We start from the raw sequence: 14,835 nt of genomic DNA, 5'->3' as shown, positions 1-14,835 counted from the left end.
CTTGATCACCATGTTGAGCCATCTGTCCAGGGACGAATGTATTGTAAGTTGCATGATTCGTCCAAGCATAATTTTGAGGATTGCAACATGTTTCGTCAAATAGTTAAATCAGCCATTGATAAAGGACGACTGAAATTTGTTGAGACACCAAGAGATCACCAGTCTATTCCGATTGGTCCCGATGGCAGAAAGTTTTTGCATCGGCTACTTCAAGCCGATCCATTTAAAGAGAAGGTAAAAACTGCAGGTGATGGGATTAAGCTTTCAAGTAAAGAAGTTGTTGAAGAGCATAATGAACATAATCTTGAGGGAGAAAATTCCATCGAAGCTACAATGGAGACGCCAAGGACTGGGGGCATCAAGCAAATTAAGAGATCGGTGCAAGCACAACCAAAGGAAACAAAGGCCGCAATAAGCACAAGTGCAAGAAATCCAAGGTCACTTTTGCACAGTTATTATATAAATATCAAAATAAGAGTGAAGAGAAAAGTGCTTATCGGCCAACTAATGCAAAGGCATCAAGATCACCCCCAAGGCGCAAATATGAGGATCAGTATTGGAAAAGTGAACATTTTCATGCAACATATTCATATCCTTATTTTGGGCTGCCAATGCCAATGTCCTGGATTTCTCCCTATGCTCGTGTAGATTCATATCCATCATGGGACAGGTATGATACAAGGGCACATTCTCCATCTTATTTTAGACCATCTCATCAATATTATGCAGCTTCGAGAAGATCAACATTTGAACAATCACATGTTAAAGACCGTTTCAATCATAAAGAATCGGTCTAGAGCTCAAAGAAGAAGAAGGAGGTGGTCAAGCAAGTTTACCGTGTTAAAAGAGATGGTCGTAAGAGTGCAACTTCAGATTTGATCTCAAATGAAAAAGAGCCAATTAAAGTGTTGACATTGGCTACTGAAGGCAATGAGACGAAGCAACCAATTATTGAGAGTCAAAGTGCCAAATCTGAAGAAAAGAAGTTGAGAGTGCACAAGGTCAAAATAGAATCACAACCAAGATGCCCACTCGGTTTATCGTATTGGCAAAAGAGAGAATTACAAAATCTTAGTGCACAAGAGCTGAGACAGAGGAACATGGCATGGATTCCCTAGAGGATCAATCATAAAAAAAGGATGTGCATGCTTCTATTACAATAAGTACAATAAAAGTGAAGAAAGAGAAGAATGGAAGCAACAAACAATTAAGCCGAAGGTGTGCATCACAACATCAAAATCTTCGGTTAGCACATCATTCATTTTCTTCAACCATGCCATTGATGCCTTTTCCATGGAATTCATCCATAGGTATGATCAATTACCCTCCATGGATTTATTTTGTTCCATGGATGCAACATAATTTTCTATATCATGACAGGGTATTACGAAATCACTATACATTTGATTAGTTATGTTTTTGTTGCTAATACAAAAGGGCTGAAATGTTTTATTGCTATTTTATTTGTTTATTCGGCTATACATACTTTGGTGGGTGAATTCTACATGAACCTCATGGGAATGGCCGATACTTATATATCGCCCTAAGAATATCTAAGAATGGCCGGTGTGGTATTCTAACATCGTCCTTAGTCTGAGTAGAGATTGAGATAAGTCCTTGCAAAGGAATTTGTCAAATTGATGCCATTGAAGATATTATGCATAGACCAATTCATCAAAATTGCAAAGTGAACTTATGTTTTGATTGGGTGTGCTTTGGCTTATTAGTTTTCAGAATTTACGTAAGGCCAAATCATGGTTGATTTTTTTATTGAGCATCATATTGACATCATGCATAATATTATTTTTAGCTTGATCTATCTAGTACCATGGAGATTATATATTGATGGTTAAATTTGTAACAACGGCCAAGGTGTTGGTGTTGTTTATTTATCTCCATATGAAGCTATTTTTTGAAGCCTCATGCCGCTTAAAATATTTTTGCACAATGATCAAAGCCGAATATGCATTGTTATTCGGATTGGAGCTTTTCCTTGCTATAGGTGCTATACATATTGAGGCTTCCGGTGATTCATTATTAGTAGTGCAACAAATATCCAAGGGTTATCAACGTTTTGACGAATCACTTATAGTTTATCTTTTGGTATGTCTAGATGCAAGATTTACCTTGGGTTGCTTTAAAATTGTTCATATATCTAGACATGACAATTCGAAAGAGTTGGCACAGCAAGCATCCGGCTACTATGTTAACCATGGTGTATTACATTTCTATCAATAGCCGATGCTAGGTCTTGTCAATATAGGTAAGGCCGAACAGAAGCCCACCGCTTCGGCCACTAATGAAACTTTTATGCAGGCGAAGTAAGGATTGGAGGAAGTTCATTCTTGATTATCTGCAAAATCCTAGTGAAAGGGAGAACAATATGGTTCGGAGGATGGTTTTGGTCTATGGAACCTTATCACCGGATTGTTATAGAAGCTGAGAAGTTTTCACCCAAGTTTGGCTCAAGAGGTTCAAACAAGCAATGGCCGATATATACTTATCGTCCTAAGAACATGCAAAATGGCCGATGGAGTGTTGACATCGTCCTTAGAAAAATCATCGTGCAAGTTATTTTTCGGCACACAAGTTTGCCGAAAAACAGGGGGGGCATGTGTTGACACCAGATTTTGACACGGCCGAGAACTTAATAAATATGGCCTCAAATGAAAAAGTTCTCAAAGTGAGAAAGTTTCGTATCATCAAAAGGATAAACTTTGATATTTGGTTCATAGCCATCCGATCTCATCTCTAAGGCCGAAGTTGTGTTTGAAGTACTGAGATTTTGTATCTAGAAAACTTTTCGGCTAATTACACCCCCAAGACTGTCCCATATTGAAAACTGATCTACATGAATTGTCTTCGTCTCGTCGAAACGATCGATTTTGATATAAATATCATCTCAATCCAAGGTCATATGCAAAAGTTAGAGCCCGCACAGCGTGACCCTCCAGTGAGCAAAAATATGACGCCCGGAACCAGACACATATGTGGGTATGTCTGATGTGCTGCGTGAATAATTAGCTGTCTTGCACGAGCGATTTGACCCTCGAGATAACCTCTGATGAAAAAACGTTCAACATAAAAGTTTTTCGTCTCGTCGAAATGGTCAAGATTGCTTTTGGACTCATTTCCATCCGAGGTTGTTTGCAACCACAAAAAGGACCCACAAGGTACAACTAGTTTAAACCGAACAGTTTTGGAAAGTTCGGATAAACCAATCCGAAGTTGACTAGGGTTTTGGACGTGAATTGATGTAATTTTCTTGTAAGGAAAGCCTAGATGAATCTTTTGCTTGTACGGGAAGTCCAGCCGCCTCTTATATATGTTGGGGTGACGGCCGATTGAAACAACACCAATCGAATAAACACATCTACTACTTTTTCGTGTTCATCTACTTTTTATCTCTCCCTTGTATCTTTCTTCTCGTTCTTTGCTAGTTCTTCATGTCGGAGGGCTGCGGAATCACAAGGCTCTAGGGGCGAGCGAATCGACCTGGAGCAGCCCATAGCCGCCGCGAGTCCTAACGGGGTCCCTCCCGGGCAAGCGGGGCTTCGGGTCTACAAAAGCGTCTGCCGGTTGTCCTGCGTATCGCGCTGCCGGTCGGATCTCCTTTGACGCGAGCTGCGGTGCATCACCCCCAGCGTCGAGGGTACACGGTGACGTGTTCGTGTGCGAACAAAGGGCAGGAGAGAGGGGTTGTCTGAAGAGCTTGTGCTGGTTGATGTGACTTCTTCGAATGAAATTGGCACACTTCACACTTAGTTACTAATGCAGTTGCATCCTGGAGAGTAGTGGGCCAATAGAAACCCTGTCGGAATGCCTTACCGACAAGGGCTCTTGATCCTATGTGAGAGCCACATATGCCTCAATGTATCTCTGCCAACAGCTTCTGTCCATCTTTTCGGCAAATGCACTTCAATTTCATCCCATTTGGTCTTTTGCTGTGCAGAACGTTGTCCATGAACTGATACATACTTGACTGATGGGCTACTCTTTTAGCTTTTTCTTGCGCTTCAAGAAGTTCTTCTGTTTGAAGGAACTGGATGATCTCCTGTGCCCATGTCGGAGGTTGTGGCTCGACGACAAGGACTAAAGACATATCTTCAACCGCAGGAGTGTTAGTCTCAACGGCAAGGACTTGAGATCCTGTCGGAGTCTGCTACTCACCGGCAAGCTTGGCGTTATCTCCGGCAACTTCCTTGTCGATGGCTGCTGGGAACTCTGCCAGGAAGTACTTGCCGGTGTTCAACTTCCTTCTCTTATTCTACCTTGTTGGTGGTGTTACGGATGGCTGAGTCAAATGGAACACAAAAGTCCCTGGTTCCACAGGTAACTTGAGGGTGGCACGTTTTGACAGATCATCAGTGATGTTGTTTTCTGCACGACGAATGTGCTCTGTTTGCAATCCATCAAAGTGCTCTTCCAATTTACTCACTTCACCAATGTATGCTTCCATCAATGGGCTCTAATAATCCTTGTTTACTTGCTTCACAACAAGTTGTGAGTCGCCCCTGATAATGAGCTTTCTGATTCCAAGGTCTACAGTTATCATGAGACCAGTAAGTAGCCCTTCATACTCAACAATGTTGTTTGTTGCTTTCTCCCTGGGAAAGTGCATTTGAACTATGTCCTTGAGGTGCTCTTCAGTGGGTGCGACAAGCAGCACTCCAGCATCGGTGCCTTGCGGCGGAAAAGCCCCACCAAAGTACATAATCCAATCCTGAGTTGCTTCCTTGCCGGGGAGAGAAGTGTCTTGATTTTCTTCATTTGGCGTTGGCGTCCATTCTACAATGAACTCTGCCAAAGCTCTGCTCTATATGGTTGGAGTACTTTCAAACTTGAGATCAAAACTTGACAATTCCAACACGCACTCCGCAATTCTGCCGGTTGCATCTGGATTTCTTAAAATCCTCCACATCAGAAAGCGAGTGACGACGGTGATTTGGTGTGCTTGGAAGTTGTGGTGCAGCTTTCTTGAGGCCATGAGAAGACCAAAAAGTAGTTTCTACACACCATAATATCTTGACCTAGCCCCTTGGAGAAGAAAACTGACAAAATAAACTGGTCACTGCACCTCAGGGTGTGCATTCGGTTTTTTCGGTTTGATTCGGTTCGGTTTATACGGTTTTTGGTTTATACGGTTTTTATACTTCGGTTTATATGGTTTTATACGTAGATACGGTTCGGTTTCGGTAATAACCATTTACTTTCGGTTCGGTTTCGGTAATAACCAAAATAACCAAAGTTGACGCGAATTTGTATACAACAAAAAATTATTTGGTCACACACTTTCGTTCATGACATGTATGTAGGTTAGATTTTCTTGTGAGAAATGTGTACGTAGATTGGGTAATTAGATGACAGCCATGATTTAGTCGTATGCATTAGGTAGCAGCAGATACGAGGGATTAGGTAGGTGTTGGAGGTCCACATGATTTGGTCTTGATTAAATGGCAGTAGATATGATTTATTAAATGAGGGAGGAAGCAGAAAATGGAATCATAGAAAAATCTTGCACATACACGCGGTGATGAGCCCTCAACCCAGGTCAATCCTTCCTTTTTTTGAGCGATCAACTCCCTTTTTTTAGCGACCGACTGCCTGGGATGACACCGCGCGTGGTGGATCGCTAGACAAAGTGGCCGAATGGCGAATGGGCTGGATACTTTGAGCCCAAATAAACATCGCATGTGATGTGCCCTGGTTCTGGTTGGTTCGAGCTGTAGAGATTTAGTACCACCTCGCTTATTGAGCTGCAGCAGGATGAGCGGATGGCTATAAAACAAAGGGTGGTGAAGGGCTCAGACCATATTCTCGCACACAGACGCGAACTTCGGTTATTTCGGTTTAACCGAACGGTTTTCGGTTTCTAACCGAAAAAACCAAATGCTAAATGGTTTCTAGAATTGAAAACTGAAACTGAAACCGTAACCTGAAAAAACCGAAAATTCGGTTCGGTTTGGTTTTTTTTGGTTCGGTTTTTTGTTTCCGGTTCGGTTTTGCACAGGGTGAACTGCACCAACTTCTTCTTCGGCACTACTTGTTGTTCTGTTACATCTGCTTGTTCTGCACTTAACTTGTCGACACTTGGATTTGCCGGAGAGGATTCCGGCTTGTTGCTTGACAGTTCTGCATTAGCTGCTCCTTCGCCTTAAGCTTCCCTCTCGACCACTAGTGCAACGCTAACCACTTGATTCGTTGCCGTGAAATATAGCAACGACGACTCTTGTGGCTTTGGCGCAATTAGTGTTAGCGCAGAGGAGAGGTACTTCTTTAAATCTTGCAGCGCAGCCTCCGCTTCCGGTGTCCATTTCATTGGACCTGCCATTTTCAAAATTTTGAAAAACGGCAAGGTAGGCTCAACAGATTTGGAGATGAGCCTGCTTAATGCAGCAATGCAGCCGGCAAGACGACGCACATCCTTGACGCGCTTTGGTGCTTCAATCTACTCAATTCCTTTGGTCTTGTTGGTATTTGCTTCAATTCCATGTTGAGATACAAAGAACCCGAGAAGCTTGTCGGATGGAATGCCAAACACACACTTCTCAGGGTTGAGCTTCAAATTGATCCTACGCAGATTTGCAAACGTATCTTCTAGGTCTTGCATGAGGGTTGCTTTGTCCTTGGTTTTGACCACTATGTCATCCATATATGCTTCCACATTCCTGTGCAGCAGGGGTCCAAAATCAATCTGGACTGCTCTTGCAAATGTAGAACCAACACTCTTTAATCCGAAAGGCATACGTATAAAGTAATATGTGCCACACAAAGTGATGAATGTGGTTTTCCCTCATTCTCCTTGGACATGAAAATCTGTTGATGACCAAAATAAGCATCAAGGAAAGAGGGTAAATCACAACTGGCAGTGGAGTCCATAATATGGTCGATGCGCGGCAAGGAAAAAAGATCTTTTGGACAAGCTTTATTGATGTCAGTGCAATCAATACAAAGTCTCCATTTTCCATTTGCCTTGCGCACTACAACTGGATTGGCCAACCATGTTTCTTGACCAGTTGATGTCAGTGTAAATCACAACCATGCTTTATTGATGGACTCTTCTGACTAGGCTTGCTGCTTGTAGTTTCTTGATCTCTTCGACAATGAACTGTTGTCGTTCCAAAGCTTGCTTCCTGGCCTTCTACTTGACGGGCCATGCATGAGGGTAGACAATGAGGTGGTGCTCAATTTCCTCCCTGGTAACATCGGGGATGTCAAATGGTTGCCACACAAACACATCAACATTCGCCCGCAGAAAGAGAACAAACGCGCTTTCCTATTTGTCATCGAGGGTGGAACTTATAGTGAAAGTACCATCCGTGTCCTCCTCCTTGGTAGATACTTTCTTAGTTGTCGGTGGAGCTGCTTTGGATTTCTTGCTCTTGCCGGCAGAGCTCTCTGGCACATCCTCAACTGGAGCACATCACTCCGAAGAGGTGCACTTCCGGAGTCCTTGTCAGAGGTCTTGCCGGTCTTCTTACTCTTCTCCCCCGGGAGCTTTATCGGCACGAGTAAGTGCCTTGGCGGCAGATGTTGCAACTGCTTCCCTGTAGAGTTGATCAGCGCAAATGATCACATCCTTCTTGTCAGAATTTATGGTGATGACGCTCATCGGCCCTGGCATCTTCAGTGTGTTGTAGGCATAGTGTGATGCTGCCATGAACTTAGCCAATGCTGGGTGGCCAAGGATCCCATTATATGGCAATGGAATCTTGACGATGTCAAAGACGATCTTCTCCGTCATGTAGTTTAGCTCACTGCCAAATGTCACCGGTAGTGTGATCTTTCCCTTCGGCTGACTTCTTCCTAGATTGATCCCTTGAAATGTGCCTGTCTTCTTGGGATATTCATTAGAAATTTGCAGCCTCTTGATCACATATGGTGAGATCAAGTTCAAGCCAGCCCCACCATCAACCAGCATCTTTGTCACTTTGAGGTTGCGTATTGTCGGTGAAACCAACAACGGCACGCAGTTCTGCAGTCAGGGTGGTCCTCGTCGTAAAAATGATGGGCGTGTTGGACCATTTGAGTGGCTTATGGGTGGCAACTGCTGGCTTCGCTGCATTGACCTCACGCACCCACTGCTTAAGTTGACGGTGAGAGGAGTGCAAAGATGCAGCTCCGTCAATGCACATGGCTTCTATGGCTTTCTGGAATTCATGCTCATTGGAATCATCGCCGTTCTCTTCGTCCTCTTATTACTCACAAGTATAGGGGATCGTTTGTAGCCTTTTTCAATAAATAAGAGTGTCGAACGCAATGAGGAGCTAAAGGTAGAACAAATATTCCCTCAAGTTCTATTGACCACCGATACAACTCTACGCACACTTAACGTTCGCTTTACCTAGAACAAGTATGAAACTATTTTGTAGGTGATAGGATAGGTTTGCAAGATAAAACTAGATGTACTTAGCAAGATAAAACTATGAGTACTTTGCAAGATAATAAAATTTAGTTGTTTAGTAGAAATTTTTTTGTCACGCAAGAAGTTATTTGTCCTTAGGCAATCGATAACTAGACCGGTAATCATTATTGCAATTTTATATGAGGGAGAGGCATGAGCTAACATACTTTCCGTACTTGGATCATATGCACTTATGATTGGAACTCTAGTAAGCATCCGCAACTACCAAAGATCATTAAGGTAAAACCCAACCATATAATTAAGTATCAAGTCCTCTTTATCCTGACGCAACAACCCCCTTACTCGGGTATAAGCTTTTTCCACTCACGCCACCCACCATAAGCGAATCATGAACGTATTGAAACACCCTACAGCGGGAATCCCTCACGCTTGCACGACACGGAGGCATCATAGGACAGCAGCAAAATAAAACATACAACTCAAATCAATCACGATCATCGATCAACCCACAAGACAAAACGAATCTACTCAAACATCATAGGATGGCCACACATCATTGGATAATAATATGTAGAATTAAGCACCATGTTTAAGTAGAGATTACAGTAGGTAGAAGAGGTGTTACACCGTTTTATAGAGGAGGAGAGAGTTGGTGGTGATGGCGGCGAAGTTGTTGATGTAGATCACCGTCATGATGGTTTGCCCCGACGGTGTTTTGGCATCACCGGGAGAGAGGGGGAGAGAGCCCCCTCCTCCTCCTTCTTCCTTGGACTCCCCCTAGATGGGAGGAGAGTTACCCCTCTGGTCCATGGCCGCCATGTCGGCGGAGGGGCAGGAGCCCCTCCGAGATTGGATCTCTCTCTGTTCTCTTCTGTTTTGCATTCCCGTTTTCTGGCCCTTCACCGTTTCTTAAATTCCTGGAGATCTGTAACTCCAATTGGGCAGAAATTTTAACACAATTTTTTTTCAGGATAATATCTTTCTTGTGGAAAAAGAAGGGGGTCAACCGACCTACGAGGAGATCATTAGACACCACGGCGTGCCAGACACTCCTGGCGCGCCCTGATTCCTAGTAGGCCCCTCGAGCATCGTCTTGCGTTGATTCTTCTTCCAAAAGTTCACATATATTCCAAAATAAATCTCCGTAAATTTTTATCGCATTTGGACTTCGTTTAATATGGATATTCTGTGAACCAGAAAACATGCTGATACGTCCCTTTTGCATCATGTTTTCCTACTAATATTTATAATGTTTTTATGCATAATAATGCTTTATGGAGTAATTATAATGACTTTTCTCTCATAATACGCAAGGTTTATACAAAGAGGGAGAATGCCGGCAGTTGGAATTTTGGACTTGGAAAAGTTACGTTAGGGTTACCTATTCTGGACATCTCCAAATGAGCTGAAAATTCACGGAGAAATATTTTGCAATATATGAAAAATATTGGAGCAAATAACTACCAGAGGGGGCCCACGAGGTGGCACAACCCAGCGCGCCAGGGAGCCTAGGGGCACCCTTGTGGGTTGTGCCCTCCTTGACCCACCTCCGGTGCCCATCTTCTGGTATATAGGTCATTTTGACCTAGAAAAATCAGGGGGGGCTTTCGGGATGAAGCGCCGCCGTGTTGAGGCAGAACTTGGGAAGGAACACTTTTGCCCTCCGGCGGAGCGATTCCACCGGGGGAACTTCCCTCCTGTAGGGGGAAATCATCATCATCGTCATCACCAACAACTCTCCCATCTTTGGGAGGGTAATCTCCATCAACATCTTCAACAACACCATCTCCTCTCAAACCCTACTTCATCTCTTGTGTTCAATCTTTGTACCGAGCCTTAGATTGGTGCTTGTGGGTGACTAGTAGTGTTGATTACATCTTGTAGTTGATTACTATATGGTTTATTTGGTGGAAGATTATATGTTCAGATACATTATGCTATTCAATACCCCTCTGATCTTGAGCATGATTATCATTTGTGAGTAGTTATATACTTTTGTTCTTGAGGTCACGGGAGAAATCTTGTTGCAAGTAATCATGTGAACTTGATATGTGTTCCATATTTTGATGGTATGTATGTTGTGATTCCCTTAGTGGTGTCATGTGTACGTCGATTACATGGCACTTCATGTTATTAGGGCCTAAGGGAATGCATTGTGGAGTAGTTATTAGATGATGGGTTGCTAAAGTGACAGAATCTTAAACCCTAGTTTATGCGCTACTTCGTAAGGGACTAATTTGGATCCGAAAGTTTAATGCTCTGGTTAGATTTTATCTTAATACTTTTCTTGTAGTTGCGAATGCTTGCGATGGGGTTAATCATAAGTAGGAGGTTTATTCAAGTAAGAACAACACCTAAGCACCGGTCCACCCACATATCAAATTATCAAAGTAGCGAACATGAATCAAACCAACATGATGAAAGTGACAAGATGAAATTCCCGTGTACCCTCAAGAACGCTTTGCTTATTATAAGAGACCATTTTGGCCTGTCCTTTTCCACAAAAGGATTGGGCTACCTTGCTGCACTTTATTTACCATTACCGTTACTTGCTCGTTACAAATTATCTTGCTATCAAACTACTCGTTACCGACAATTTCAGTGCTTATAGAGATTACCTTGCTAAAAACGACTTGTCATTTCCTTCTGCTCCTCATTGGGTTCGACACTCTTACTTATCGAAAGGACTACGATTGATCCCTTATACTTGTGGGTCATCAACTCATCATGGCTCTTTTCTGGCGCCGTTGCCGGGGAGTGAAGCACTCTTGGTAAGTGGAAATCGCTAATGAAAAAATTGTTACTATGTGCTGAAATTTGTTGTCACTTGTTGCTATGGAGAGCAATCATTTGAGGGGTTTGTTCAGGGTATCTTCACCTCAACCCGAACCACAATTAGTTGCCCCTCAAACTACTACACCTACTGAAAATATTGGTTATGAAATTCCTTCGGGTATGATAGAACAACTGCTAGCTAATCCTTATGCAGGAGATGGAACTGAACATCCTGATATACACTTAATATATGTGGATGAAATATGTGGATTATTTAAGCTTGCAGGTTTATCCGGAGATGAAGTTAAGAAGAAGGTTTTCCCTTTATCTTTGAAGGAAAGCCATTGACATTGTATAGGCTATGCGATGATATTGGATCTTGGAATTGGAATCGGTTGAAATTGGAATTTCACCAAAAAAATTATCCTATACATCTAGTTCATCGTGATCAGAATTATATATATAATTTTTGGCCTCGTGAAGGAGAAAGTATCACGCTAGCTTGGGGGAGGCTTAAGTCAATGTTATATTCATGCCCCAATCATGAGGTCTCGAGAGAAATAATTATTCATAATTTTTATGCTCGACTTTCTCGTGATGATCAATCCATGCTCAATACTTGTACTGGTTCTTTATGAAGAAGACTATTGAATTCAGGTGGGATCTTTTAGAAAGAATTAAATGCAACTCTGAAGATTGGTAACTCGATGAAGGTAAAGAGTCAGGTATTAAGCTTGAGTTTGATTATGTTAAATGTTTTATGAATACTGATGCTTTTCAAAAGTTTAGCACTAAATATGGACATGACTCTGAGATAGTAGCCTCTTTCTGTGAATCATTTGCTACTCATGTTGATCTCCCTAAGGAGAAGTGGTTTAAATATCACCCCCTATTAAAGAAGAAATTTAATAACCTGTAATAGCTAAAGATGAAACTATTATTTATAATGTTGATCCAGTTGTGCCTACTACTTATATTGAAAAACCACATTTCCCTGTTAAGATAAAGGAACATGCTAAGGTTTCAACTGTGGTTCGCAAAATTAATATTAGAGCACCAAAACATGCTGAACAAATTAAAGTAGAACCTAGTGTTGTTATGGTTAAATATCACCTGGTATAAAATATTGATGGGCATGTTATTTACTTCGGTGATGAAGCTGCCAGAATTGCCAAACCCGATGAAAAAGATAAACACAGACCTGTAGTTGGCATGCCTATTGTCTCGGTTAAAATAGGAGATCATTGTTATCATGGTTTATGTGATTTAGGTGCTAGTGTGAGTGTTATTCCTTTTACCTTATATCAAGAAATTATGAATGACATAGCACCCGCTGAAATAGAGGACATATATGTTACTATTAAACTTGCTAATGGAGACACCATCACACCACTTGGGATTGTTAGAGATGTTGAAGTCTTCTGGAGGAAAATAAAATACCCTACTGATTTTCTAGTCCTTGGTTCCTCACAAGATGACTTTTGTCCCATTATCCTCGGTGGACTTTTCTTGAACACTATCAGTGCCACTATAGATTGTCATAAACAAACCGTCAGTGTTAGCTTTGGTGATGAGTCTCATGAATTTAATTCCTCCAAGTTTAATAGACAACCTAATAAGAAAGAATTACCTAATAAGGATGAAATAATTGGTCTTGCTTCTATTGCCGTACCTCCTACTGATTCACTACAACAATATTTGCTAGACCATGAAAATGATGTGCATATCACTACTGCAGGATGCTGCTAACGCGACACTACGATCAGAGACCCTTCGAGAAACTGTATGCGATGCAATAATCGCAAACGGTGTTGTATGAAAACCTTCAGAAATGTATAAAACGTTTGCGATGACGGATGCATCAAACAGGGTTCAGGTTTTAGTTGCGTGTGCGATGAAGGGTATACGGTTCAGTTCAATTAACTGTTTGCGATGAGGAGGAACAAAAGAAACGGGCAGCCAGATGAAGGCGTGTGCGATACACAACATACGGTTCACTCGGATGAACTGTTTGTGATTAGACAACACAAAAGAAACGGTCAGCTAGATCAAGGTGTGTGTGATTGAGGGCATACACTTCAGAAGGATTAACTGTTTGCAATTAGGCAACAGAACAGAAACGGGTCAGCCAGATCAAAGTGTCTGCGATTGATGGCATATACTTCACATGGATGAACTGTTTGCGATTAGCCACAACAAACTGGAACAGTTAGATAGATCAACGTGTGTGCGCTAGACGGGCACACACTTTCTAATTAAAAGAACCATGTGCGATGGTGCTGACATTGCCTATTGCGGTGCACCCTATGATGCAAATGCCACATATGCGGCCGAGAAGGCGTACATCCCCACGTTACGCCTTCTGGGAATAGTGCTGCACTTATAACCGTCAGTAAATTTTGAGCATGCGTCCCGTCACATTCCAAATTGCAAACCTGTTCACACCGATCAAAACCTAAACGGTTTCCCACTTAGGAGTGTATTACTACGCGGTTATAAATACTACTACTCCGAGATGACTGCACATTCCTCCTAAAATCCTCATCCACAAAAAGTAAAAAACAAACAAGTCATTCATCATCGTTCCCTTGCGTCCGCCATGGCCAGCGTGAGTTCTGGGTCGAGAGATTGCCACCAGGGAGAGGCAAGCCTAGAAGCGGGAGCACGAGAGATGTCCCGCCTCGCCGCGAAAGCAGCCAACATGTCCCATCACACGGCCGTAGTAGCAGAGAGGTCCCGCCGTGCCGCCGAAGCCGCACGGAGGACCTGCCGCGCCGTCGATGCAGCAGACTGGTCCGGCCGCGCCGCGAAAGTAGAAGAGATGTCCTGCCGCGCCATGAATGCAGTAGAGATGTCCTCCCACGCTGCGACGGCCTGGGAAATTGCCTCGCGGGTAGGCAAGGGCTCTTACAGGTGCATGCGTGCTCTCGTCCTCAGGCAAATGGATCAGATCTCCAGGTGGGCGTGGTTGCAGGATGACCTGCAAGCCTTGTTTGAAAAGTCTACCCACGTCATCCGGCAACTAAATGAGAGCAATGCGAAGCTCTGGGCCGAGCGCGACCTGCTGAGGGCGAAGATCGTCGGAAGTGCGGAGCAGCAGGAGCAGACCACTGCCTTATTGAAGAGGACCGACGTCATCGTCGAGAAACTTATGGACGAGAATGCCATGCTGCGCATCGAGCGCAGAAGGCTGGTGGAGGAATCCGTGGATGCTCTCAACCAGCATCTTGAGGACAAGAAAGAGCTCGTCGCCGCCCGCCGCGGAGACTAGTTCCTACTGTGGCTTCCTTCTTCTTTTGCCCTTGTGTATATCGGGAGTTGCCGCATGTGGCTTTTTTTAATTATGTTTATAAATATGTAAGACAATTATTATCCAATGTCATCGTCCTTATATTCATCATGCTTGCTATAAGTCGCAGTCGGTGCTATATAGGTCCGTCGGATCTTACATCAAGATCTGTCCAAAACTTTCTCTTCGGATTTTCATTTTTCTCTCTTAAATCTCAGTCCAGTGAGACATATAGCCACGTCGTAGAACAGGTGCTCGGGCACCATTGATGGAGACGTTGGGAGGGAGGTGCGCGACGGGTAGCGGTCAAAATGGCTCTCCTCCCGATGAGCACGCACAGGGGTCTGATCGCACGCCTCCCGTACTCAAATAGCTACCCCGCACGACACCTCCTAGCCAATAAAAA

The 14,835-nt window shown here is 43.1% G+C and overlaps 1 protein-coding gene across 1 annotated transcript; it reads right to left on the bottom strand.

The window, feature by feature from the left end:
- Window positions 1-7,477: 7,477 nt before the first annotated feature.
- LOC147971127 (uncharacterized) lies at window positions 7,478-7,921 on the bottom strand. Its single transcript, XM_087523834.1, has one exon. The coding sequence runs from the start codon at window positions 7,919-7,921 to the stop codon at window positions 7,478-7,480; it is 444 nt and encodes a 147-aa protein (XP_087379960.1).
- Window positions 7,922-14,835: the final 6,914 nt, after the last annotated feature.

This window comes from Triticum urartu, chromosome 5A, assembly GCF_056163025.1.
Source record: "Triticum urartu cultivar PI428250 chromosome 5A, HENAU_Tu73, whole genome shotgun sequence".
In the NCBI taxonomy this organism is placed as follows: domain Eukaryota; kingdom Viridiplantae; phylum Streptophyta; class Magnoliopsida; order Poales; family Poaceae; genus Triticum; species Triticum urartu.
Note: the sequence above shows the minus strand (reverse complement) of the source record. Positions and strands in the feature narration are given on the sequence as shown.